The 27,138-nt window shown below is 35.4% G+C and overlaps 1 protein-coding gene and 1 long non-coding RNA gene across 3 annotated transcripts in view; one reads left to right on the top strand and one right to left on the bottom strand.

Moving 5' to 3' along the window:
• Positions 1 to 17,451, top strand: part of LOC139119388 (phospholipid scramblase 2-like) — a 31,628-nt gene extending 14,177 nt beyond the window's left edge. Inside the window, exons 1-8 of one of the 2 annotated variants that reach the window (XM_070683182.1) lie at positions 1,195 to 1,364; positions 1,734 to 1,784; positions 6,886 to 7,248; positions 8,073 to 8,150; positions 8,419 to 8,548; positions 11,487 to 11,661; positions 14,168 to 14,329; positions 15,709 to 17,451. In XM_070683182.1, the coding sequence (XP_070539283.1) occupies positions 1,772 to 1,784; positions 6,886 to 7,248; positions 8,073 to 8,150; positions 8,419 to 8,548; positions 11,487 to 11,661; positions 14,168 to 14,329; positions 15,709 to 15,771 (984 nt within the window). In that variant the 5' untranslated portion in view covers positions 1,195 to 1,364; positions 1,734 to 1,771 and the 3' untranslated portion in view covers positions 15,772 to 17,451. Of the gene's footprint in view, positions 1 to 1,194; positions 1,365 to 1,733; positions 1,785 to 6,885; positions 7,249 to 8,072; positions 8,151 to 8,418; positions 8,549 to 11,486; positions 11,662 to 14,167; positions 14,330 to 15,708 lie in introns of those variants that run through there. The other variant, XM_070683181.1, reaches the window with a different exon arrangement.
• The window catches only part of LOC139119390 (uncharacterized), a 30,273-nt gene extending 5,998 nt beyond the window's left edge, over positions 1 to 24,275 (bottom strand). Inside the window, exon 1 of the long non-coding RNA XR_011548914.1 lies at positions 24,159 to 24,275. This is a non-coding gene — a long non-coding RNA (uncharacterized lncRNA). The remainder of the gene's footprint in view (positions 1 to 24,158) is intronic.
• Between the last annotated feature and the right edge of the window lie 2,863 nt (positions 24,276 to 27,138).

Below are 27,138 nucleotides of genomic sequence, written 5' to 3'. Positions count from 1 at the left end.
TTGTCGTAAGACTGAATATTGATCAGACGTGTGTTACAATAATGCAGAAACACTCTACAGAACAATTGTTACCTCGTTATAATCTGAAAAGCTAATATGAAAAGTAGAAATGACGGTAGTAGCTCATCGCTGTCCCTTTTGCAGCCTCATGCAGTTTATCAATATTATTGACTAGGTGTATAACAAAGATTTCACCAGATCAAAGCGTTTAAGTGGATGACTGTAGATTAATGTGTCAAAGTTCTGTGTACAGATGCGTGCATGTTGCAAGACCCAGTGCAATAAACCAGGGCCGTATTGCAGCTCAGTGAGACAGTTTCAAAAATGTAAGCTGTCAATAGGAAAAATTCTATTAATCCCCTTTCTCCCAAGTTGTATTTATTTCTGTGGTTTGCTTATGGAACCAGGTCGAAAGAGGATTAAGATTTGTAAATTTGTACCAAACCTTATAGTGGAACCTCACAGAAAAGTACACAGTGATTTGCATATAGGGAGGCAAAATCCCAATTTTTAATTTTGATACTATTAATTTTGCTCTCTGCATTCACACAAAGGTGCTTCCTAATTGGGAAGTCGTCAATCTATGCATTTGATTGTATGTCCTTATACCCACTCTTGATGCAACCCCACTGCATTGTGGTGGTTCTCATATGTAATAATGGAATTCAACGGTTTTAGGAGCAAATACAGCAAAGGGAAACAAAGGGTGCAGACTACATGATTGTGAGCCAATTTGCTACTATTCATCAACCCTTTTAGCGCCAATTAAAGTCTATTTTTGTCCCCTTCATAAATAAACCTCAGTCAATTTTTCTCAGATTTTTGCCAAAATTTTGAGAAAAAGTGTAGCCAATGAAATGTGATGTCCATTTGGTCCAAAATTATCAAAAAATTACAGAAAAATTTATAAAACTTGGTAAAATTTTGCATAAAATTTTGGCGGAGAAAATTACAGCACTCAAAGGGTTTAAAGCTGTGCAGCTCCCATGATTCCCTGGAAGTGTAAAAAAGTAACATTCAATATCTTAACCATAAAGGTTACTGTCATTTGCATTCCATTTCAACATCCGGTTCTGGATCTAATTTCACTGAAAGGTTGTTTTGTCTTGCGAGCCACACCTAAAGAATTTTCAGTGTCCGGTTTCTCACCGGTCATGTCCTGAAATATCAGCTGCTGTAATTGCTGGAAGTGTCATTTACTTCCTGGTATACAAGGTCTTCAAGGAATTGTAGTGTAAATTTGGACAGTATAAAACCGGACAAACGCATCTACACTGTTGTTACATTAATTGCCCCAGGACAGGCATCGCAAACATCTTGACTATACTCTCAGTAACGTCAAACTGCTGATTTTTCAAGCAAAGGTTAGGAAACATCAAACTCTGTGGGTATATAGTAACTACCGGTACATGTATATCGTTTATATTGTTTCATAATTCCACTTTTGCAAGATCAGTTATAATGAGACACTGGAATTACGCAACTCTTACTTTTTAAACTAATAGCTCTTTTTCAAGGATCACTACACATGTACAGAAATCTCCTCAAGGCTCATTGTATTCTGAGTTTTAAGATGACTAGGGGGTCATACCGGTATATCTGTGTAATCTGAATTATAACATTACTGGGGAATATTTTTAATGACCCCCCTGAAGCAATAATTCAGTTTTAGTGTTATATAATTTCTGTGGCAAATATTGATTTTTTTCCTTTTTCTATCTTTATCTTTGCAGTGCCAAGAAATCGATTGATCTCAACATAAACTACTGCAATGGCAGATCAAGGTAGGTAGTATGTGATCATATAAGCTTGAAAATCAACTTCATCAGTTTATTTAAAATTTTTAACAGTTATCAAAAGTGAAAAATTATCTGTGGTGATCTTTTCAATTGGGTCAAAGTTGTACTGTGTTGATAGCTTCCATGCTATAGAGGTTCTTGTTGCTGTTTAATAATAGGAGATCTCTATCTGCCGGACACTTCCCTATTTGCCAATTAGTCATGAGTATATACTGAGTCAAATCTACACGTATAGTAGTATTTTCACAGACTAAGCATGGTATGTTATACCGGTAAAATGTTTAGCCATGCAGTAAAAATCATGTTTACATTATCTACATCTTCAGAAGCCTTCAAATATTCAAGTTTTTGTTAAAATGCAATGTATAGGACGTATTTAGACCTCGGTAGCTCTATTGGCAAGCCCAGAATGAGATATGTGAATATAGGTATGCCTCGCTCATTTTCACCAACCTGACATATGATATTGAAATATGAACTTAGCAGGGTTAGGGTTAATTAATATTCTCAAACCAGTCAGGCTATTTGACTGATAGAATTGTTGGAGAAGTTTTTCCATTCTAGATAAAGCAGCCAGCAGGTATATGTACCGGTAGATAGCCCAAGGGGAAAAATATCACTACCATACTAAAAGCCCATTTCTAGATGCATGACTCAAATACTGAAATAGCTGTAATTCAGTGGAAGAAGTGTGAAAAGGAAAAAAAGCAGTGTGTCATGAATGAAATAAATTCCTTGTCATGAGTTTTACACTTTGCAACTGCTGCACTGGACAGCTTCAAACATACAAGGCAGGGCTGTTAGCTTTTATTGGGGTGTTATTCTGATTAAAGTACCTCCCTGTACATGTTATCATGTTATGTAAGTTTAATATGTGAGAGTCTCTCATAAAGGGATTTACCACCCGTTACTTTAGCTCTTACATGCCCAAGGACTGTATGACAATAGGAGCTTAATCACTTGTACTTGTACGTAGCAATCTGTTCAATGCTGTTGGCATTTAACAAAAAGTTTAAATAACAGGATGCGAATTAAAACAAGATTGGCTTATCAGCTACTGTCAACTAAAATTGGCAACTGAAGTAATTTTTTTGTGTGCATATATTTATAGCTTTGTGACTCAGATTCTGGGGCACATGTTGTTTGTATTTTTTATAGGACAATTAAAGCTGGCCAAACAGTCGCCAGGGTTGCCCAGTCATTTCAACTTTAGCTTCTCCTTTACCTTGTAATTCATTTCATCTTTAATTAGATTAGGGATTTAATGTTGCAGGTGTTTCTATGGGTATAAACAGTTTTTTTCACAAATTTAGTAATACATCAACAATTTCATTAAAAATACAAAACGTTTTTGTACCTGCTGAAATCTTGATTCACATGATAATAATAATAATAACAATAAGAAGAAGAAGTAGTTACTAAGTGATAATAATGGCTGTTTTAGTCATATACATTTATCAATAGAGAGTAATTTGAAATTATTATTTCCTGTTTAGCACTAGATATTATCATCTTCATTGAATCAGTCAAAGATGTTTCCAAGGATTTCATTCATTCCACACTTTCTTTAAATAATTGTGGTCTGGGGGAAATTTCCATTCAGCATATCTTGTTTATACATCTCAGAAAGTAAGCTCTGAAGTCAGTGCTAAAAATATCAACATTGTGCTGAGACTCCCAGACGTTTTAATTGACCTTATGTGACCTTTGATTCAGTTGCACTCTCCAATGAGTAAATATAGGTCAACTGTCTCACAGTTGCTATGGTGATAAACAATCAACAAACAAACCAGTGAGATGAAAGGTCTCATTATGAAATATGGTACAGCTGTCAAATTTCTAATCAGAAAATTGAACGGTACGCAGGCTCCTGTACAAATATTTTTGTATCAGATGAAGTTAGAACAGTACCTAACAATAGAAAACATACGGTATACTCATTGGTTGTGATGAATATGGATATGGACATTGCTGTGCACTACAAATACAAGTGTGCGATACTCAATTCTTTCCTCTCAAACTGTTATAAAAGGATTTTTTGCCAAGGGTTGGATAGGTATAGAAATATGATGTGGCAACCCCACTGATTTCTGCTGTCATATAATATAATGTACTGACATTTATAATCTGCTAACATGATATGGTAAATCTGGCAGATTTTACCCAGTACAGCCCTTGATTTTAATAAAAACAAAGTTAAATACAGGGCTATCTGGCATTAATTTCAAGGAACAAAAATAGTTTTATTGAAAATATGGACTTTATACATGATGAGTAAATTTGACTCATAGTGGTGTTGGTATAATTTGAAAAGGTTAGAGTAATGTTTGTTAATGATATCAGGCCTTAATTTATATCGGTCCATTCCGGTGCCAAGTGGCATTTGCTCAGAAAGGTTCCACGTGTTTAATAATGTAAACAAATGAACAAATCATTAAAAATAATTTTTCATTGCTGCTTATTATTTCCTTGTTTTCATAGAAAGCAATTTATGTAAGGAACAGCCAACTAGGGGTAATTCTGTAAGCAACAGCCAACTGGGGTAATTCTGTAAGGAACTTGGACTATGAACTCAAGATAATTGAAGTTGTAAGCTTTGGCACAAATCTTTCAGTGTGCTGGTCTGTCTTCACTTTTGAAAACAATGGTATCGAATCAAACTATTGTGATAAAAGGGTGAAAACTTGCCCCCAACAACTTCAACAGATTTTCATCCAGTGCCATAGTAGTGACTGCAAAGAGCTGGTTTCATGATACATAGATATGACAAAGTTAGTTTCTGGCTATGATATATGGGAGCATACAGTATCTTATATACAACAGACTTTCCGGTAGCTGTGGCAGTTTTGGCCTGCACATAAATCATACAGAATGAAAGTTTAAAAGATTTTAACCAATAACCAGTGTGTTGTGACACTCAATATGACTTTTTTTATCCCAGGTCACCATCAGACCTGGGTACAACCTCTTTTTTCAACAGGATGAATAGATTACATGTAAATTCATGGAAAGGGCAGGAACGGGGTAAATTCTTTATTTTACCTTGCAAAATTTTAAAAACACCCAATGAGAAGCTCAATTGAGACATTTTTTCCTAAATTTTTACATGTCATGAGGTACAAACCTGTCTGACAAACCCTGGTTCCAAGTAGTAAATTTTTGCTCAAGATACTGTATGTGGCCCCATCAAGAAATCAGGACAGTAGATATTATTACGGCTCCCTGGGGCATCCAAGATAAGTAGTACCAGTTGTAAAATTAATCATTTATATATCACACTACAATAAACTAAAAATCGTTGAAACAATACCGAAACCAACTTACACAGGAAACTTTTATGTTATGAAACTTCACAGGCCTCTAGAAACCAATTTTTCTCATTTTAAGTAAAAATTCTTCTTCTCTGAAACCGCTAGCCCAATCTCTCTCAAATTTGGGTTAGATATTTGCAAGGGTGTTACTCTTCTAATTTGTTGAAATTATGACAAAATTGGGAAAATTACTATTTTGGGGCAATTTTTGTCAATTTTGGTCAAAAAATCTTAAAAAGTATTTTCTTTTTAAAGCCCCTGGACAGACATCTTTTATATTTGGTACACAGATGTCAAGAGATGACAATAGTTAGATATGTGGAAATTGTCCTGAACTATACAAATTTGTATTTTTAAGACATTGTTCTCAAAATTACTTGTCTGATAGCTTTGTAATTTGGTATAAAAGTCCCGAGGGTTGTTATTAGGTTAATTTTCTACTAAAAGTGTTGGGAAACCCCTAAATTTGTGTATTTTAGGTAATTTTCTCAGTTTGTGACCTTAAATGACCTACATCAACCCAGGATATGTTGTGAGACAGTTTTAAAGGCTGTGAACAAAATTTTGTCATATTTGGTATCAATTTGTAGGAAAATGTGATCCAGAAAACAAAGCTTAGGTGTTTTTTCATTGCGGACCAATTTTTGCAACTTTTCCATGTAAGATACACAAGAACTGTTGAGAAATTTGCATCCAGGATAATTCCAGATGTTGTAATCACCCCCACAGTGGAAGGCATTTCATTATCTGTAACTAACTTAAGTGCTGTTTACATTCAAATGATAGCACTCATAGCATTAATTAAAAACTTCCCAAGGTTGCAAATACATTTCCTGCCATCTGGCCTCATGTAATACCAAGGGGTGGAACATTTGATATTCAGGAGGGGGTAGGGTCTAGAAGATTGATGAGGTAGCATTACTTTTTTACCAGATCCCTTGTACATTTTTTCCCCTCTCCCACCTTTTCTTTTTATCAAGCCTTCTCTATCTATTTTTTGTTGTTGACATTTGCTTATGTATTTAGGATCTGCTTGTCCCATTGCTATAGAAGTTCACATACATGTTCCTAAAGATGACCTCCAGTACCTAAGTTGGAGACCTTATTTGCTTTTGTCATTCTTGTTTTTCTGTTTTTTTTAACATTAAGATTGGAGTTGTGAGTCAAGAGATAGACATAGTGTACATAGGGCATTGATGATCAGCCTCAAATGTCATGAGAATCTAGAAATTTCTAATTCATTATAGTATTGACATCATCGGAAATGTACGGCAAAATTCATGTGCCATGCAGAAATATAATCCATATGTATTTGTAATAATATAACAGGGAATTATGTGATCTGGTAGATATGGTTAGGCAAGTTGAAGATTAAAATTACCAAAAGAGAATACAGTGCTTACTGATCTTTTAAGTAAAAATTGATGAAGGCTGGTAAGATATTGACAGTATCAGAAAAACGTTTGTTATAATTATAAACTTACTACAGATCAGGAAAACTTTTCTTGGTTTTGGTTTTGAAATATTTTCAGAGATCAAGTGTCATGTTTATATTTTCTATCTTCAATAGTCAAGCTAAAGTGTTGTCGTATTATTTTCTTTTATAGCATTTAGACCATTCCATTTAAAAAAAAATGGAAAGGCCTGAAGCTTAATTTGTATTGTAAGATAAAAGAGAATTTTATTCTTACATCATATTTTCTCAATGTAACTGGCCAAGAAAACAACATCATAATATTATGAATTTTAATTGTTTTTCTGTCCAATTCACCCAGGTAATGCATATGGACAGCAGCCACCACCTCAGGGGTATGCACAACCACCACCCCAGGGATATGCCCAGCCCCCACCCCAGGGATATGCACAGCCCCCACCCCAGGGATATGCCCAGCCCCCACCACAGGGCTATGCACAACCCCCACCACAGGGATATGCACAGCCTCAACCGGGATACACACAGCCAGGATACGCACAGCCAGGCCAGCCAGGTTATGGACAGCCACCGCCGGCACCGGGCGCTCCTGCAGGGGGACAGTGGATGCAGGCACCACAGGCACCGGCAAACTGTCCGCCAGGACTTGAATATCTGACCCAGATTGACCAGCTCTTAGTTCATCAACAGGTGGAACTTCTTGAAGGTACGGTACTGTCCGTCTGGTGTCATACCAGCCTTACAACACTCTTAGAGTGATAAAGTGATAATGGTGATCATACAAACATCCTCTCTAATTTATGCCATACAGTGAAGGCAAAATACAATGTGCTATCATAAGTTCACAAATCATCACAAATTTATGCCACTCGGTGAAGATATCATGGAGTGCAATCCTGTTCTATAAAGACTGCAATATTCATACTTTTATTGTAAAAATTATTGATATTTTACTCTCACTAATAATTAATATTTTCAATTATCTCTGAATCTCTTTCCCCTATGGTACTGTTTGGATATGAAATATTTATCAAAATCTTCATGTGATGTTAGCTAACTCTTAGGAATATTCGATGTCATGAATAAAAGATGTAACTTCCATTTTTATATTGAAAAGAAAATTTCAATAGTGCTAAGTGTATGTGTCTGTTCTGGTTGGATGTGCTGTGTAAACTCGATGAGTGCAATGGTCTTGCCTCTTCCTTAGAGCTGTTGTTATGTATGACACATTACGCACCACAGCTATACAGCTATGTATGAAATATGACGACAGGAGGTGTCACATTTCTTGTTTTATCACAACTTTACCTCCTAGAGAAACCTGTTAATTAGGTTTTGAAATACTCTCATCATGATTTACTGAGAGAGAAAGGCAGAGAGAGAGAGACAGAGATAGACAGACAGACAGACAGATAGAAGGGGTTGGGGTGGTTAGGGTGTGCCTGTCATTCTGATGACAAGTTTTCACCCTGTATCAAAGATTCAATTTCAATGACTAATTATAGGGAATTTTTGTCACTTGCATTTCAGCGTTTACTGGTTTTGAAACAAATAACAAGTACGGGATCAAGAACAGTATGGGACAGAGAATCTACTTTGCAGCTGAAGGTATGATTTATTTTTTGCTTTTCTGTCAGAATTTTCCAGCGTAAAATTTAATCTTTTGTATGTTTTGTCTAATCTGTGTTATATCTTAAAGGCTGAACTTTGTGCATTTTAATATTCCTGTTTGTTTGTGCACAGTGTCAGTTGAGTGTACATGTATCAGATCAAAAGTTTAAATGGCTGTATGATAGTAAATCAGCATCAATCATAAATTTCATCCTCATCTAGACTTCTACTTCAGCATTTCATGTTGACTTATCTCCATTCCTAGACACTGACTGTTGTACGAGACAGTGCTGCGGTTCAGCCCGTCCCTTTGAAATGAAAATCTTGGACAACTCGCAACGAGAAGTGATTCACCTCAGTCGACCCCTGAGATGTTCAAGCTGCTGGTATCCATGGTAACGTATCCTTTCCTGGTAATCTTTTTGGGGAGGTGGTAATATTGGTGATATTTGCGAATCAAGGTGATAAAGTCACAATTTTACTAAAGCTCCTTTTCCAAGTATCATCCTCTTGTTAAATAGTAAAGAAAAATGTGACCATTCAGAAATTACTTTTAAGCCACGTGGGAATTTGCAACTTGCCAGAATTATCTGTTTATCAAGTTCATCAAAAATAAATCCGTAAATCTGTGAATTACAGAGATAAACCCTTCCCAGTAAGCAGATTTCCCATTCTCTTGTGCTAAAAATATTCTGTGGAGTTCTATGGATTGGGTTTTTTCTATAGAATATAGTATAGAAAAATGTCCAAAACTCCATAGAAGTGTATGGACTTAGGCCATATTTCTTTTGCATTATATGGAACAAGTCATCGTTGATGACACAGTCCCCACTTGTTAATGGGTACTTTGATTACATGTCCTCAGAGAAGATAGAGTCCTCTTCATTAATTAGGTCTGTGATAAAAATACTTTGATACAGATGGCGCTCAATGGCCAAGAATGAGTTCCATGGTGATGAAAACAAAACCAAAGTAGGCCTGGTGCCCATCCTAAAGTTCATAAAATGAGTCAACTAGGAATTAATCAACAGGATGTTGCAAAACATTTTTGCATACAATCCTAACACTTAACAGATTATCACTTGTACCATATTTCATAAAGTTTGATGCAGTATTTACAACACTATGAGATCAACATCTGTATCAAGTTTCATCAAATTTGACGTTGTATTAATTTGTGGCTATATCACCCTAATTAGGAAAGTTCATTACTTATGCAATTACAAATTAATTAAAATGACACTGATAAATGTCTTTTTCGATGTTAAAGCAATGTGAGCTTAACATCTGTACAAAGTTTCATGAATTTGATGCAGTATTTCTTGACATATCAGCCTATTTACGAAACTTCAATAATTGACATGTTACTGCTACATGACGTGAAACAAATTGACAAGCATATGTATGAAATAGGTCAATGTCCTTGTACCAACTTTGAATGATACTGGTGGCAATATGTCTGAGTTATGGCTCTGTACATTAGAAAATTGTAACAAAATCACCGCCATGCAGCGATATTTGATCTTACTGTTTAAAAAATCAACACGTATATGTACGACATAAGTCAATGTACATGTACCAACTTTGAATAAGATCAGTTGAGACTTGCCAGAGTTATGGCTCTCGACATGAAACAACCATAACAAAATTGCTACCATGTGGCCATATTGGACCATCTCGTGAAACCAATCGACATACATATGTATAAATAAGTCAATGTCCTTGTACCAACTTTGAATAAATTTGCTTGATACATGTCTGAGTTATGGTTCCGGACATGAAAAATCGAGAAAAAAATGGCCACACGGTGGCCATATTGGATTGTATCACAAAACAAATCAATGTGCATATGTATGACATAGGTCAATGTCCTTGTACTAAGTTTGAATAAAATCAGTGAATAAAATCTGTTGAGACGTGCCCAAGTTTTGGCTAAGGACACGAAAAAAATTGTAACCAATGCAGCCATATTGGATCATATCATGAAACAAATTGACATACATATGTATGACATAAGTCAATGTCCTTGTACCAACTTTGAATAAAATCGGTTGAGATATGCCTGACTTATGGCTCTGTACTTGAAAAAATCGTTACAAAGTGGCCGCCTGGCGGCCATATTGGATCGTCTCACAAAACAAATTGACGTGCATATCTATGACATTTGTCAATGTCCTTGTACCAACTTTGAATAAAATCGGTTGAAACATGTCTGAGTTATGGCTCTGTACATGAAAAAATCGTTATAAAATGGCCGCCTGGCGGCCATATTGGATCGTATCACAAAACAAATTGACGTGCATATCTATGACATTGGTCAATGTCCTTGTACCAACTTTGAATAAAATCGGTTGAGATATGCCTGACTTATGGCTCTGTACTTGAAAAAATCATTACAAAGTGGCCGCCTGGCGGCCATATTGGATCGTCTCACAAAACAAATTGACGTGCATATCTATGACATTTGTCAATGTCCTTGTACCAACTTTGAATAAAATCGGTTGAAACATGTCTGAGTTATGGCTCTGTACATGAAAAAATCGTTATAAAATGGCCGCCTGGCGGCCATATTGGATCGTATCACAAAACAAATTGACGTGCATATCTATGACATTGGTCAATGTCCTTGTACCAACTTTGAATAAAATCGGTTGACATATGCCTGAGTTATGGCTCTGTACATGAAAAAATCGTTAGAAAATGGCCGCGTGGCGGCCATATTGGATGGTATCACAAAACAAATTGACGTGCATCTGTATGACATTGGTCAATGTCCTTGTACCAACTTTGAATAAAATCGGTTGAGATATGTCTGAGTTATGGCTCTGTACATGAAAAAATCGTTATAAAATGGCCGCCTGGCGGCCATATTGGATAGTATCACAAAACAAATTGACGTGCATCTGTATGACATTGGTCAATGTCCTTGTACCAACTTTGAATATAATCGGTTGAAACATGTCTGAGTTATGGCTCTGTACATGAAAAAATCGTAATAAAATGGCCGCCTGGCAGCCATATTGGATCGTATCACAAAACAAATTGACGTGCATCTGTATGACATATGAAGTAATTCTTGTACCAAGTTTGAATGAAATCGCTCCTTGCATCTCTGAGATATCTGCGTGAACGGACGACGGACGACCACACACGCACGCACGCACGCACGGACGCACAGACATGACCAAACCTATAAGTCCCCCGGACGGTGTCCGTGGGGACTAAAAACACAATCCACAAAACTCTATAGAACTCTACAGAATATTTTTTATAAGGGCAGGTTCCTGCTGTTTCAAGTTGAGCTCTGATTAGTATTCTGTGCTGCTTTTCTAGCTGTCTTCAAGAGCTTGAGGTACAGTCACCCCCAGGCACTGTAGTGGGATACGTCAAACAAGCCTGGAGCATCATTCTTCCAAAATTCTACATTCAGAACGCAAACAGGGAAACCCAGCTGATGATTGAAGGTCCCTTCTGTACATGGAACATCTGTGGAGATGTGGAATTCCAGGTGAGTATTGGGATATTGGATAGGTAATGTCATGGATCAAATGCCGGGTATGGAATCATGCCAGGCAGTTTGACATGAAAATGACACTGGCAGTGCAATTATGCACAGTATGATTGTTGGTCAACTTTATTTCAAACCAAAGTGATTAACTTGAGAAAACTTTTGTAGCACAACAGAGGGCTGGATGACATAGCATTTAAATGGTCACCATAAATATTAACCAGAACTGATATGACGGGGATTGAGAAATAAGATTTTAATATTATTCTATAAAAACAGCTAACAGAGAGCATTGATCTGTAACCTGTATGTCAGTAATTGAAAAAAATTGAGACCTAAGCTAAAATAATCCTGCCAGTTTAAACAGAATTTTCATCTCTTGAAAATCTCACAGAGACGCCAGTTATAATTTGTGTCATTGCTGTTTTCTTACTTGCTACTTGAAAGAATGTTATACTCTGTTTTCTTTCTAGTATTTAGCTTTTGTTTGTCTTTTTATTAGCTCCGCTGTCAGCGACGCGGAGCTTATCAAATAGGTTGATTTTCCGTCGTTGTCCGTCGTCCGTCGTCCGTCGTCGTCGTCCGTCGTCGTCCGTCAACAATTGCCTTCTCCTCTGAAACCGCAAGTCCAATTGCTTTGAAATTTTATATGCAGTTCACTTGGGATGACCTCACTTAAGTTTGTTCAAATCGTGCTGAAATTTGCATATTTGTATTTTTGGGGCATTTTTTGCTGTTTTTGGTAAAAAAATCTTCTTCTCTGAAACCGCTTGTCCGATTGCTTTAAAATTTTATATGCAGTTGACTTAGGGTGACCTCAGTCAGATTTGTTTAAATCGTGGTGAAATTTGCATATTTGTATTTTTAAGGCAATTTTTGTCATTTTTGGTAAAAAAATCTTTAAAAATCTTCTTCTTCAAAACTAACAGTCAGATAGCTTTGATATTTGGTACATATGTCCCTAGGGATGATCTATTTCAGATTGTGCAGAAATATTGAAAATTGCATTTTTAAGGCAATTTTTGCCATTTTTGGTCAAAAAATGTATTTCTCAAAAAGTACTCAACTGATAGTTTTGAAATGTGGTATACAGGTTTGTACTGATGAACTTATAAATATATATTGAATTTCTGATGAAATCTGTAATTTTGTATTTTTGGGGCAATTTTTGCCATTTTTGGTCAAAAAATGTGTATTTCCAAAACTACTCATCTGATAGCTTTGCAATTTGGTATACAGGTTCCTACAAATCATCTTAATGATATTTATTGAAATTATGATGTAATCTGCAATTTTGTATTTTTGGGGCAATTTTTGTCAATTTTGGTCAAAAAATGTGTATTTCCAAAACTAGTCATCTGATAGCTTTGCAATTTGGTATACAGGTTCCTACAGATCATCTTAATGATATTTATTGAAATTATGATGAAAATTGCAATTTTGTAATTTTGGGGCGATTTTTGCAATTTTTGGTCAAAAAATGTGTTTCTCAAAAAGTACTGGTCTGATAGCTTTGAAAATTGGTATAAAGGTTTCTACAGATGGGCTAAGTAATATATATATAATTTCTGATGAAATCTGTAATTTTGTGTTTTTGGGGCAATTTTTGCCATTTTTGGTCAAAAAATATGTATTTCCAAAACTACTCATCTGATAGCTTTGAAATTTGGTATACAGGTTTCTAAGTGCTATTTGTTGAAATTATGATGAAATCTGCAATTTAGTATTTTTGGGGCAATTTTTTCCATTTTTGGTCAAAAAATGTGATTCTCAAAAAGTACTGGTCTAACAGCTTTGAAATTTGGTATACAGGTCTCTATAGATGAATCGAATTTGATCTTTTGAAATTATGATGAAATCTGCGATTTTTATTTTTGGGGCAATCGTTGCCATTTTTGGTCAGAAAATTTTATTCTGAAAAAACTACTCATCAGATAGCTTTGGTTGACATGTTCTTAGGGATCGTCCGATGTTATATATTCAAAGTATGATGAAATCTTCAATTGTGTATTTTGCAGCTATTTTAGCCACTTTTTTTCTGGCCACTGCATTGAGCTATCAAAAATTTCCACCTTCTACATCAACATGTGTCAAAAATAGTTATTCTCTACATAAACACAGCGGAGCTATATCGGCCGCTAGGTCGCTTGTTTGTCATTGTTGCCAAACATAGGTACTGTCTAGGGTGCACTTTGAGACATAGTTGGTATATAGTTGTGCTGTAATGTCATAGGTCATGATATTGTGATGTCACAGGTCATGATGTGATGTCACAGGATATGATGGGGTCATGTCATCATTTAGAACCCTGCTGTGATGTCATAGGTACCATGTGTGACATCAGAGATTCATTCATGACTATATAAATGTATATAATTTACATTTCATGGACATGACACTCGGATGCATGACAAACACACACAGACACACACACACACACACACATTGTAAATGGATTTTATCTTCAGGGAAAATGCTCAAGTAAACTTAAATGTTTTCCTTTCAGGTGTTGTCAAATGACGGAGCGACGCAAGTTGGCAAGATTTCCAAGCAGTGGTCTGGATTGGCCAAGGAAATGTTCACAGATGCAGACAACTTCGGAATAACATTCCCCATGGATTTGGATGTCAACATCAAGGCCGTCATGTTGGGCGCCTGTTTCCTCATTGTAAGTCAAATTATGTGTCTATTGTGTGAACTATTACAAAGTATTAACCCTTTGATTGCTGTCATTTTTCCCACCAGAATTGTAGTGCAACATTTTACCAATTTTTATGAATTTTATGTAATTATTTTATAATTTTGGACCAAATGGACATCACATTTCATTGGCTACAATTTTATATCAAAATTTTGGCAAAAATCTGAAGAAAAAAACTGACAGGAGTATGTTTATAAAGGTGACAAAAATTGACTTTGGTGCTGAAAGGGTTAAAACATATTACCGCAAGTATTACAGCAAGATTCAGCATAAATTTGTCAATAGTATATACTGGTACATCACTGAGAATCCACATCTACAATTTAATGACAAACTAACTAAGTTCCTCTGGATATTGTCTTTCAATCAGAAATTGGACAAGGTAGCTGATTAAGAGAACTCTAGCCACATACATAAATTGTGATTTTTTGACCTTTGAAGATTGTGTGCAGTATTTGCTATTGCAATTGTCTCTCTGAGAGGCTGGCCTTAAAATTGAACCATTATTACATGTAGATGCAGCTTCATTAAACCTTGAAGCAAAAGTAACCTAAACTTGTTAATCTAGTGACTACATGTAGGTGGGATATCTATAGGGCACTCATTTTGAAAGTTGTGTGGAAATTTGCAATAATGCGGCGATGTCATAAGTTGGCCACTGATGCCATTCAGCGTTCTAATGCAGTGTTTGCCTATGCTTGAAAGAGTGGCTTTGACCCCAAAAGGGAAAGCCTTTTGCTTCACAGCCATGGATGCATCAATCTAGATTAGCCTTGTGAGCTCTTTTTTTTCATTTTCAATAATCAATGAAGGAGTGTGTTGTTGACATCAGTAAGCTAAGAAACAAACCTAGTGTCGTCCCAACTTATATTCATGGTAATTAGAAGCATCTTATCATATTTTTTATACACCCTATAATGATATGGAAGAATAAACCCTTTAGTTCTGTAATTTTTCCCACCAAAATTTTAATGCCACATTTTACCAATTTTTATGAATTTTTTTGAATTTTTTGATAATTTTAGACCAAATGCCGTTGAAACGGACATCAAGTTTTATCGGCTACATTTTTTATCGAAATTTTGCAAAAATCTGAGAAAAATTTACTGTGATATATATAAAGGTGAGAAAAATTGGCGTTGGCACTCAAAGGTTAAGCATGGACAAGTTCCTTGGTATAATGAGTAAAACAATGCAAACAAAATCTACTAGAGCAGGCAGGAAGGTAATTAGTGTTAGGTTTCAAAGGCAAGATTGGTGACAGCCCAGTGTCAAATGCTTAACGTACAATCTGTCATGTGTATTCATCTGAAGTGTTTATTCTTGTTTGTTTCTTTGTTTGCCAGGACTTTATGTTCTTTGAGAAGAGCGGCAACAAGGACGACCAACACAGCATGGGGATGTTTTAAAACTCATTCTGAAGGGGGAAAATAAATCAGCTAAAAGACATATGCTACCGGTATATCTATCAGTTTTCAAGACAATCATCTCCCAAGACATGTACAACGGATGTGACAGAGTTGCTAGTTAAATTGTGTCATTACTTTCAACCCTATCTTTTCTAAAACAAGTATATAGTTAGAAAAAAGTTGTCAACGTGTGAGTGATACCATTTGACAATAGGGGTGAACAGCTCTGAAATGGATGTACGTCTCTTTCACTTTGGAATGAAAGTAGCCACAACTTCCTTGGAATCTTCCATAGTTTTACTCCCCCAAAGTTTAAATATGTACATTTAGTACTTTGAACGTAATGACATTGTGAAGCATTATTATTCAAACAAAAGTGTATTACATAATTATCAACCACTAACATTTGCATTGTTTGGTAAAACAGGCTATTTCTAAACTCATTCCTTCTAACAAAATCATTATTATAACTTTTTTTTGAGGCTGAGTGTCCCTGCGACTCTAAAAATAACTGTATTCCAACTTCCATCCTGGAAGATTTTCAATGCTGTGAGGCACCATTAGAGCGCCCTCTTTAGGTCACCAAGGGGTAATTGCCCTGCAAATATTCTTAAGGATACTATCAACATTTTTTAGATATTTTACATAAATCGTATCACACCGCAATCAATATTTGTTTGAGGACAATGCTGAGGCTGCGTATATTAATCAGGTTCAGGACTTTCTTTAAATGATGGCTCTGTTCTAGAATAAAAAAGAACGAGTGGTGTTCTTACAAACTGAATGGTATGAACAAATCCAATACATACAAATGCATGTGGGAATTTAAGTATATATCTGCCTGTACATATGCACTGTAGCGTGCCTGGTTTTGTTTACGCTGCCCTTGTTTTGAATACTACGTCAAGCCAATTTGCCAGTCACAAAATTGTCTTGAACATTTACCCCACATGCCGTAACATTCGTGAGAAAACGGAGAATGGTAAGGATAAGATTTCTACGTAAAGTGTGGGATTTAAGTCATTGTCACTAGAAACAGATGAATGTATTTTGTTCAGTTGATGTTTTGTCTGCCCTTCAATGACCAAATACAATAGCTCAGTGGTATAATCATTACGTTATTTACAGCTTTGCTACCGCCAAAACAATTCTAAAACATACTTGGATAATCATTATTTTTTTTTCTTTTATAGATTCCTTTCACATTTCACATTGCAAATGTAAGAGGTCAAAGCCATATATAATATAAAGTCGTCTTTCACTTGAATTCTACCATGGGTAACAGCAATAGGCTGAACACTTTCAGTTACAAAAATTTAACCTCAAAATTTTTGAAATTGTGATTTTCTATTTTGATGTTTTGTATGAAACTAGATAAAAAATGGTTAAATTCATATGAGAAATGTTATTATTCATCAAGAATTACTGTTGCCATGCATAAATACTTCAATACAGTGTACAGAGTTTTATTATTGCCGGTATAACCTGTTGTTATTTACAAATTCCATCTATGTATACAGTGTCTAGTAAGAGTCCTACAATGAAATTTAATATTGTATTTTATGTGGAAATCTCTGTCATGTACCATATATATTGTGACATTTTATCACACATTGAACTTTAAATCAGTAACTGTCTAGAGGCTGTTTGACAATTTTGCAATAAAAATTACACTTCATATTTTTGGCTTTGAAGGCAGTTTTTTTATGATGTTTGTGTCTGGTAAGATAGTCCTGATTTCTATAGGTCCCTGCACAAATGCGCTTTAATCAACCTGGTTTTTAGTATTCCGTACATAAATTGATGAATCCTGGCTGAGAATATGTTGTCTGACAGAACATTGGAAAATTGGTCTGCTATTGCTAGAAGTTCTGGTATGGTGAGTTATCCTCATGAACTACAATTAAAGGTATACAGTCACCTGCAATCTAAATATACCCATATATGGTCAAAGGGGCGTTCCTTGGTATTCAAAACGCCCATGTGAGGGCGCTGTTTTTAAAAAGCGGCCACCCGCTTAAAATCTGTGATTGGTTTTATAGATTTTCTATTTCCATGGTAACTGTGGCAAAATTGGAACAGGTGACAGTATACCTTTAATATATGTAGATGAGATTTCAGACAAGTAATATTCTGAGTCCACGTGGGGGCAATTTGACCTTTGACTTCATGTCATCTCCAGTACAGTGATTTTACATCATACTTTGTTTAAATATACCATGGCTTAGGATATCATCACTTTCTTCATTATCAATATTTGATAGTAATGATTTGTTTCCATGAGTATGGAAGAGAATATTAGCGTAGCAATTAGTATAAATTTGTGTCATCTGAGCAACTTGTTTCACTCCTGTTTGTCCCGTAGAATGAAAGAAAAGGTGATAGATGCCTCACACCCTTATGTAGTTAAATACTGTGGGATAAAAAAAGCCATTACACTGTACTTCACATGTAGTGTTGTTGTAGAGAAGTTTCATTCAATGGATGAACTCATTTATACCTAAAATTTCAAGGACTTCATCGGAAAAGGAAATCCCTGTTTGATCTGTCAAAAGCTTTAGTTTGGGCCAGAGTGATGATAAAAAGATTCTTGTTGAGATTTATCAGTGATTTTCACATGTATCTTTAATATATCCTGATTGTGAAAACAATATGATCACTGATCTCCAGTCCTGAGATGTAAAACAGCACACTGACCTTGGTTGCAGTATCTCCTTTTTTACATCAAATGGTTACAGATTATTTCCATGACTTTTTACAAGCAATTCAATCAGTCAATCTTTATTTACTCGACACATACTAACAGAGAGTATGGTATGGTACATCAAGATGTGTTATAAATGTAAGTGAACAATACAGAGAAAGAAAAACAACCATTCATCTCTGTAATACGAAAAACGTGCACTAATTACATTCATTGGAGGTGCTTGAGCTCAGTATAAACATGTGCTCTTTAAGAAAACAGTAAAAGTCTGAACGACAAATGAACAAAAGTTACCAGGAAATTTTTCAGCCCGGAGCTGCTAGAGGGTTCAGCATACATTTGTATTCTTTAGAAATACAGCTAGATCAAGAACATTTTGTACATTCAATTGGCAATCACTGTAGGGAGAATTTTTATAGTCAACATTGAGAAGACTTATTGGTCTCAAATTGCTTTTTTAATAGTAGTGTGCTGTATCTCCTTTTGTAAAGTATCGAAACCAAACAGATTCTGGCTGTTGGATGTGTTTTTGCTATGACGTTCTGCTGTTGACAGTTGAAAGGCAAGAGCGCCTCCTATTGGCCAATTTAACGGAAAAAAATCCCAGCAGTAAGTGACGCCCTCACCGTTCATTATAAAGGGGAATTAGTATTCCGTTTAAGGTGACTCCGAGGTCACTGTTGTCTTTCTGTTATCGGCGCGGCGGACTGGAAGCGAATTCAATTTCTTCTTCTTTTCGACGAGAAAATTATATTTATCAGTCGCCGAATGTGTTGGCAACAAGATCAAACAACGTGATGTCACAGCCAGTACTGAAAGTATTCTTCCTGAGTCGAAATTCGACTCTCTTTTGTGGGCAGTAGGTCACAGAGTAGTTTCACAAACCGTTCACGTACGGATCATATATCATGGACCTGGCACGCGTTCATTTCGTGATCCTGTCCCAAGGGTGGGAAGCATAGACTATAAAATTTGGCTTTTCAATATCCACACCCAGACAGTTTATGTTTAACAAAGGACACGACTGCATATACATGTGAGATGGTCAACGGTCGCCTCATACAGCTAAACGCGAATTGAGCAAAAACAAGCAAATGTGCAAACGACGATTCTCCATCTCTGTATTTGATTGTATTCTCCCGATGTAGATCCGACGGCCTTAGATTGCATGCCATTATAGATCCTCACTCTAAAGCATCTGAAATAGCTCCTTATTTTTAGAAATTTGCTTAGCTTACAAATGAACGACTATTTCAAATACCTTTGGTTATTTAAAGAAGGTGTAAATATCAAAGAAAGTGTAAATATCAGCATAACATTCTTAGGGTTTCTCTTTGGTGTCAGTTTCTCATTAACACAGTACTTTACTTTACTTTACACAAATATACTATAAAAATATAATACAGGTATATTGCGTTTCACCCACCTCATGTTTTATTGCAAAATCAGAATGAATGCATGAAAAGCACCACCTTGTTTGACATTTTTTTGCATGTTTTAGGATGTTTGTGTTGGACTATGGTATGATTTGCCTCATCAGAGATAGAATAGCACCTATTGTAGTACTACTATTGCATAGTTTTCCCACAGCCAATAGGGATGTGAAACCAATTTGGGATGAGAAGATGGATCTGATCTCTGCTTGTTTTGCAACACACTGACACAATAACAGTAAGGGGTAGACCATTTGATATTGGGGGGGGGGGTCTGGAAGATTTTAAAAAAAAATTCCCAGCGGATGTCAATGAAAAAAAAATTCAGCCTTGACAAAAAAAAAAGATAGCTCATACTTGCCTAAAATACATCGTGCAAGCCACAAATTTCATCATTCAGTTGCACTTTTTGGTGTGCCCTTAGGGCACGTAACTTTAATAATAATAAGACATATTTTTCAGAGCCCCACTAGTTCCAAGCGTGAAACTTTACTATATCAGATATATATATATATCAGAGATATCTGCCTTTTTGGCACGCCCTTTGGGCGTGCTACTTTAAAATGTCAAATAAATTTTTCAGCATGCCCTATAGCCGCATGACTTTCATATATCAGATATATATATCGGAGATATCTGGATGTTTAATATTTTTTGGCGCGCCCTTCAGGAGCAGTACTTATATATAACAGAGATATAAGCTTATGTAAGAAACATCTTGATGTCTGTAAATTGAAAGTCTGTTTTGAAGTGTACTCAACATTATGAAATCTGCAGTTCATATGAAAAGCATGACAAGTTCCTGATACTTTTCTGTTTTCTCTTTGAGAATTCAGCATTAGAAAGCAACATGCAGTTCTATTACACAATCACATTTTTCTACAACAGTCTGGACATCTGGTTATGCACAAAACGTGTGGAATACATTTACAGCTCATTCAAAGTACTGTATTCAAACTTTAGAATTGACACTTTTAAGTTCCTATTTTACAACTGACAACAATCTCATTAACACACAGAATGACTGAATGTTTAAAATATAACCAATATATATATATATATATATATATATATATATATATATTATATATATATATATATATATATATATATATATATATATATATATATATATATATATATTTCACTTTATTTTGGACTAAATCAGTCCATATAATTCTTAAGTTATTTCACGTGTAGGGAAAATTTTCTTAGAGCATTACAAAAATATGTTTCTTTGTTGGTAGAGAAAGACAAAAACAAAAATACAGGGAATCGATCAACAATTTACAAATATCAAAGATGACCTACAGACGATCATGTACCAGCCTAACGATCATATTTTCACTTCTAGATAAGCGTGTCATATAACCATACATTTGATCTGATACATTATGGTTTACATAAAACCATACATTTTATATACATATATATATATATATATATATATATATATATATATATATATATATATATATATATATATATATATATATATATATATATATATATATATATATATATAAAGAATTATTGAATTTATATTCCACCTTTTGGTTTACCTTTGTCGCACGCAGCAACATTTTACTTCGCACATAGTAGTTGACTGTACATTTGTTGTCAGGAAAAATAAGTATCAAAATGAGGAGTGTGAGGAAAAATAAAGTTACCGGTAATCAGAGTGCAAAAAAAAAAAATTTGAACAGTGGATCAGGTACGAAAAAAAAAAATGCAACCTCTTAAATCTTCCAGACCCCCCAGGATATCAAATGGTCCACCCCTAAGATGTGAATTGCACACTAATAGCCTTTGAGACTTTTTATTGCACACAGATTTTAAAGATGTTACACTATATGCATGTTATGATAGCAGGGTTGCTGAAAGTTCACATTTTGCCCACTCAATGAATATAGAAGGCATCTGGTGCAGATTTTTATTACAAAGCCAAATTTAATCACCACAGGCTGTTCTGGCTTGTGGGGACAACGTCGCTGTCTTTTCAAATTATTTCATCAAGATTTTTAATTTCATATGACTTAGCTATTCATGTTAGTCTGCTCATTAAAACCACAGGGAAGCCAAAAAATAGCCAACCAAGCAAAAACAATCGAACAAAATAAGTCATAAATAATAAATAAATAACCGACAAAATCCACATTAAATAAATAGATATATAAATAAATAGATATGAGAAAATGATAAATTTTGAACAAAAATTGAAATAATTGACCTAACTACACATGCAACATATTGAAAATGCTACGTCAGTGTCACCATGGTAGTAAAATTGACGTCGCAATTTGAATGAGTTGCATGTTTTGTTCACTCAATTATTTCGATTCATATTCACTTTATTATTTTCTTTAATATTCGTTTTATTTATTTGGGGTTTGTCGATTATTTTTTTATTTATTTGTTATTTGTTTGTTTTGTTTTATTGGCTGGTTTATTCATTTGTTCATTTTTGTTTGTTTGCTTTGTTTGGTTCATTTGTTTGTTTATCCTGGCTATTCTGTACTAAAACATGCCTTATTGTCAGCTGTCAGATCTCTATTCCCTCCATGTTAAATGCTAGATTAAATAACACATGGTAAACACCAGAATTATGTCATTGGCACATTTAGATGTTATGTGGATACGCAAAGTGAGAGTAGAGATCTGATCATGAGAATTCAACATATTATAGTGAGCACATTAGGGAAAGACTGCATTAACTTGCATGGTACCTGAAACCCGGGTCCTTGCCTGACCAACTCGGGTGACAAACAGAAGACTTTTAATCCCCAAGGTGTGAATGTTTCCTTGTTATGTTTATCTTGTCCATGTAGTGCCATAGTAGGAAAGGCAGGTCTGTGAAATTGATCCTCTGATAACTAAGCAGGGAAGTAGGGTATTCCTAAGTTACATGAGCTTTCCGTAATGAGAACAACTTCTAGCATGAAATAAAAATAACCGAAACTAATTGAAATGATGGCAGCTTTGTCCCTTTAAAATAATTTAGTTACTCATGATTTGAAATTTAATTCCAAATAGTGTGGCATATGTAGTGATAGCACTGGGTTGGAATCGTCATTCAACTCATTTGGATCAGTCTCAGACTAGCACTGTTCATTTTCACTATAGTTGTTTGAACAGCTAAAAGTTTGGGAATAAAATTCTGAATTTTTGTTTCACTTGACGTGTTCAATAATGTTTTATTGTAGTTTAAATGGGGCAGGTTCGAGGCTGTGTGTGGAACTTAAAGGCTACCCTGGGGTATACCATTGTTAGCTTTTGACATCAAGTGTTAAGCAATTACACACAAACACAAGAATCATATACAGTGACAAAGCACACTTTATAATGCATGGCTATTATATACACCAAATGCTATAATCCTAAATTTGCCCCATTGCAAGTATATATCCATAAAAGCTAAAATAACTCCTTGACAAGGACACTGTAATATAGTTGTCACATCTGAGATTACCTAGGAACTATGGAATACAAGCAAGATGTGGGTATTATGTTCATGTATCGGTATTTCTCAATGACAAAGACTTTTCAAACGTTCAATGGTTTACTGTTTGTGGTCTAGCTGTTTATTACTGTAATTCAAGCATATAGACAGTAGAAATGCTTTGGTTCAAGCCAGGTCAAAGAGCAGACCGAGCACTATAAAATCCACAACATAAACACCATCCAACCATTCTCTGACCATTGTCTGTTGTTTTGTGGTCACCTAGTTGCGCTGCATTGTTCATTTTGACAATGAGAATTCTACCTGCATCCTTCCCTACTCACGCTGTCTTCCAAAAGTACTGAGATACAAATCAATGCTTAATCATATCAGAGACGGAAAAAGTTGATTTTTCCTAACAAAGTGGCAATTCATGAGTATCCATTATTTTCATGAATAATTTAGTGAATTTATGATTGTGAGATGATATTTCTACAACATGATAGCATAGACGTAGCAGAGTCCCCACAGTGACAGACTACATATGACCTTGGTATGACCAAGAATGTAACATATTAGTTTTACTGCTTTGCTCAAATTGTTCAAATTATTGTGTTATGAAAAAAAGTTGGTTTGTGACAATTGAGCAGTCTATACAATAGACAGAGCAGTGACTGTCCTATGGATATACATTGTAGAACGAGGTATACCCATATGTGAATGCAAGAATGTTATATTAGTAACAATCAGGATTACACATGTTCAAATATTCTACATACAATAGAACATACAGAGACATGTACAGAAATACCTCTGTGTGGTCCAGACCTGATACAGTAACACAGCTATCTGTGGAAACCACTGTTTTCAGTTGTCAATTATATGCACTTTTACGGTCAATGGCCATTGATGACTTGGCAAGCTGCCATTTTACCAGGGAGGCTGGAAGGATGTTCATTCCGCTGTCAATCAACCTGGATTTGCATACAAATGTCATGACCCCAAAAGCTGACTGGATGATTTTGATAGTTACTGGCATTGTGAGACACATGCAGGATTGGGATATATCACTTGCAAACTTTGTCAGTGGTAGACAAGTGTAGTGGAAGATTAAATCTTAACAAATCATTAAATAAAAACAAGGTTTAAAGTGAGGTATACAGAAAATATACATGGTCTTTAATACCAAGGTCCCTCAGTCCTAGCATGGAGGTGAGAGATTTTTACCTCCATGCTCCCAGGGACCGTGGTACGTCTTACTCTCTTCACAATCTAAGGTTAAAGGTTGACTAGAAACACTAATACCGGTATGCCAGCTACTTTATGTCCAGACTCTGAACATATATACCGGTATGATCAATACCTGGTACTGCATGTACCAGTGAGGGTATTACACTTCATCTCATTCTGTGAGTCTGATTTTCTAACAGTCACATTTTGTTAACCCTTGGCTTTGAGTGCCAAAATAAATTTTTGTCAACTTTATAAAATGTGCCCACGTCAAATTTGTTCTGATTTTTGCCAAAATTTTGATAAAAAAATGTAGCCAACGAAATGTGATATCCACTTGGTCCAAAATTATTGAAAAATTCCAGAAAAATTTGTAAAAACTGGTAAAATGTTGCACTAAAATTTTGGTGGGAAAAATTACAGTACTCAAAGGGTTAAAGAGGTATGAACAGCATGTATGAAAATAGGGAACTGAGCTTGCTGGCTCTTCCATTTCTGTTCATTAATTTGACAAACATATACTGTTTACCTATACACATCAGTTTAACCTGTTCACCCCCCATTCCCTGTGAACAGGTCCACACTTCCCCATTGATAACAATGGTTTAACCCTTTGGACCAAACCATGGTGGAAAATAAAAGCTGTCTGCTAGCTACATGCAGTTGTAGCTGACAATTTGCCTCAATCTCTCCCCCTATATATACCTGAAGGGAGGCCAGCTAAAAGGTCTCATTAGACTCACAACGCCAGGGTCTAAAAGTAAGACCCTTAAAAGTTACATTTGCATATCAGAAGAAAGCTCAATTATCAGATTTATCTAATAAGTAATATAGATATTATTTACTTGATGAAATATTCAATGGAAAACAAAAGAATGACAAACTGTTGATAGGCTGTTGACACATTTGCTAATGCGAGAACCTGGGATTGAGAAGGGCACCTTTAATTTGAAAGTCATCAGTACATAAACTATAAAGCTTAGCAAAAACAGAATTAACACGAGCTCTAGACACAGTGTCGCGATAGAGGGACCATGCCTGTGCATACACCTGTGACTTGAAACTCTTACAAGTAACAGGACCATGGGCGCTCAATAGGGGGATAGTAACTGATGACACAGCCATTTCTATATACTGGGCGGGAGATTTGAATTTTTATAGCATCACTTTGACCATATGATAAGTTTGAATAATCATGATGGGCGCCGGGCACTTTCATAACATATACAAAGAGGGGTCAAATGGTTGTACCAGGAACACATTTTGAAACACATGCATTCTCTGACAAAAAATGGAACATTTTTTCAGTTTATTTTCGACTCAAGTTAGTCGCTATATATATCATATGCAAGATTCAACGACAATGTGCGCCAGAAACATGGCAACATTATGGGATTCAGGGACCAAACATGACACATCCAATCACTGAGTAGTTTGGCTTTTTATACATTTGCATAGATTTATGATAATCTGGCTTTTATAGGGGAAGTTTCTGTTTAAAGATTAAAAATACACCTGTGACATTTAAACTTGTATCAACACATGATACTATCCAAACAAAAATTTCAATTTCCATATAAAGTCTTGCAGCGTGGCTTTCAGATACTGGAAAGCTCCAGGATATGATTCAGTTGAAACAAAGTGGAATATTCAATTTCAGGTTACTAAATGGAATCCAGTTATAATTGATTGACTATTACATCCAAAGTACATATCACAGCAAATTGCCTATACTACGGCTGTGACCTTTACCACAATCTCTGAAGGTCACTCAATTGCCACTGTTTGAAAAGGACATCTTGTATTCTAGTAGAGTGTACAAGTTTGGAGGCATTCACTGAGGCTCTGATGCATAAACTCATGCACTACACAGCATGCACTCCTCATGGACTACATATGCATGCTATTCCACACGTTTATATGGACTTAAATGACCCGTACTTGGAACTCCATACGCCCCCTGAACCTAGACTGGTACAGTGTCTCATTGAAATTTGAACATTACACTGGGCAATCGAAAAATGTCAAAAATGTTATCATGTGCTTAAAAAGAGGTGATGGAAAAAACCATAGTCCTGAAAACTAAAATGAAGAATTATTTGATCTGACAATTGTTTCATATTAAGTATTATGATGTTGATCTATTATTTTCAAAATCAAATGGATGATTGCAGGAAGAACCAGAGGGCAATATTCAAGTCAATCATTTATGCAAGATAAACCGTGGAGGTAGAATGGATAAACCAACTATTTGTGGCAAGTACCAGCCAAAGTGTGCTCCTGCAGTTTATGCTGGTATGAAGGAATTTGTTACTAACATGTTATCAGTAGAACAAATATTCAACTCTGAAAGCTCATTGTTTTTCCCTGTAAATAAATTAATATTGAGAATCATATGCAGTTTGGCACATCTTATCAAAATATTGTTTTCATTCTCAATATCAGCAATCCAATGATTTTCCTAGTTTCAACCACAAATTTACTGGCCTTTTCCTTTTCCAATTTATGAAGTATTTTTCCTTATGCAATCTATGAAACATGGTATGTTTTACCAAATATTT

Source organism: Ptychodera flava, chromosome 19 (assembly GCF_041260155.1).
Source record: "Ptychodera flava strain L36383 chromosome 19, AS_Pfla_20210202, whole genome shotgun sequence".
Taxonomy (NCBI): Eukaryota; Metazoa; Hemichordata; class Enteropneusta; family Ptychoderidae; genus Ptychodera; species Ptychodera flava.
This window is presented reverse-complemented; position numbering and strand designations above follow the sequence as displayed.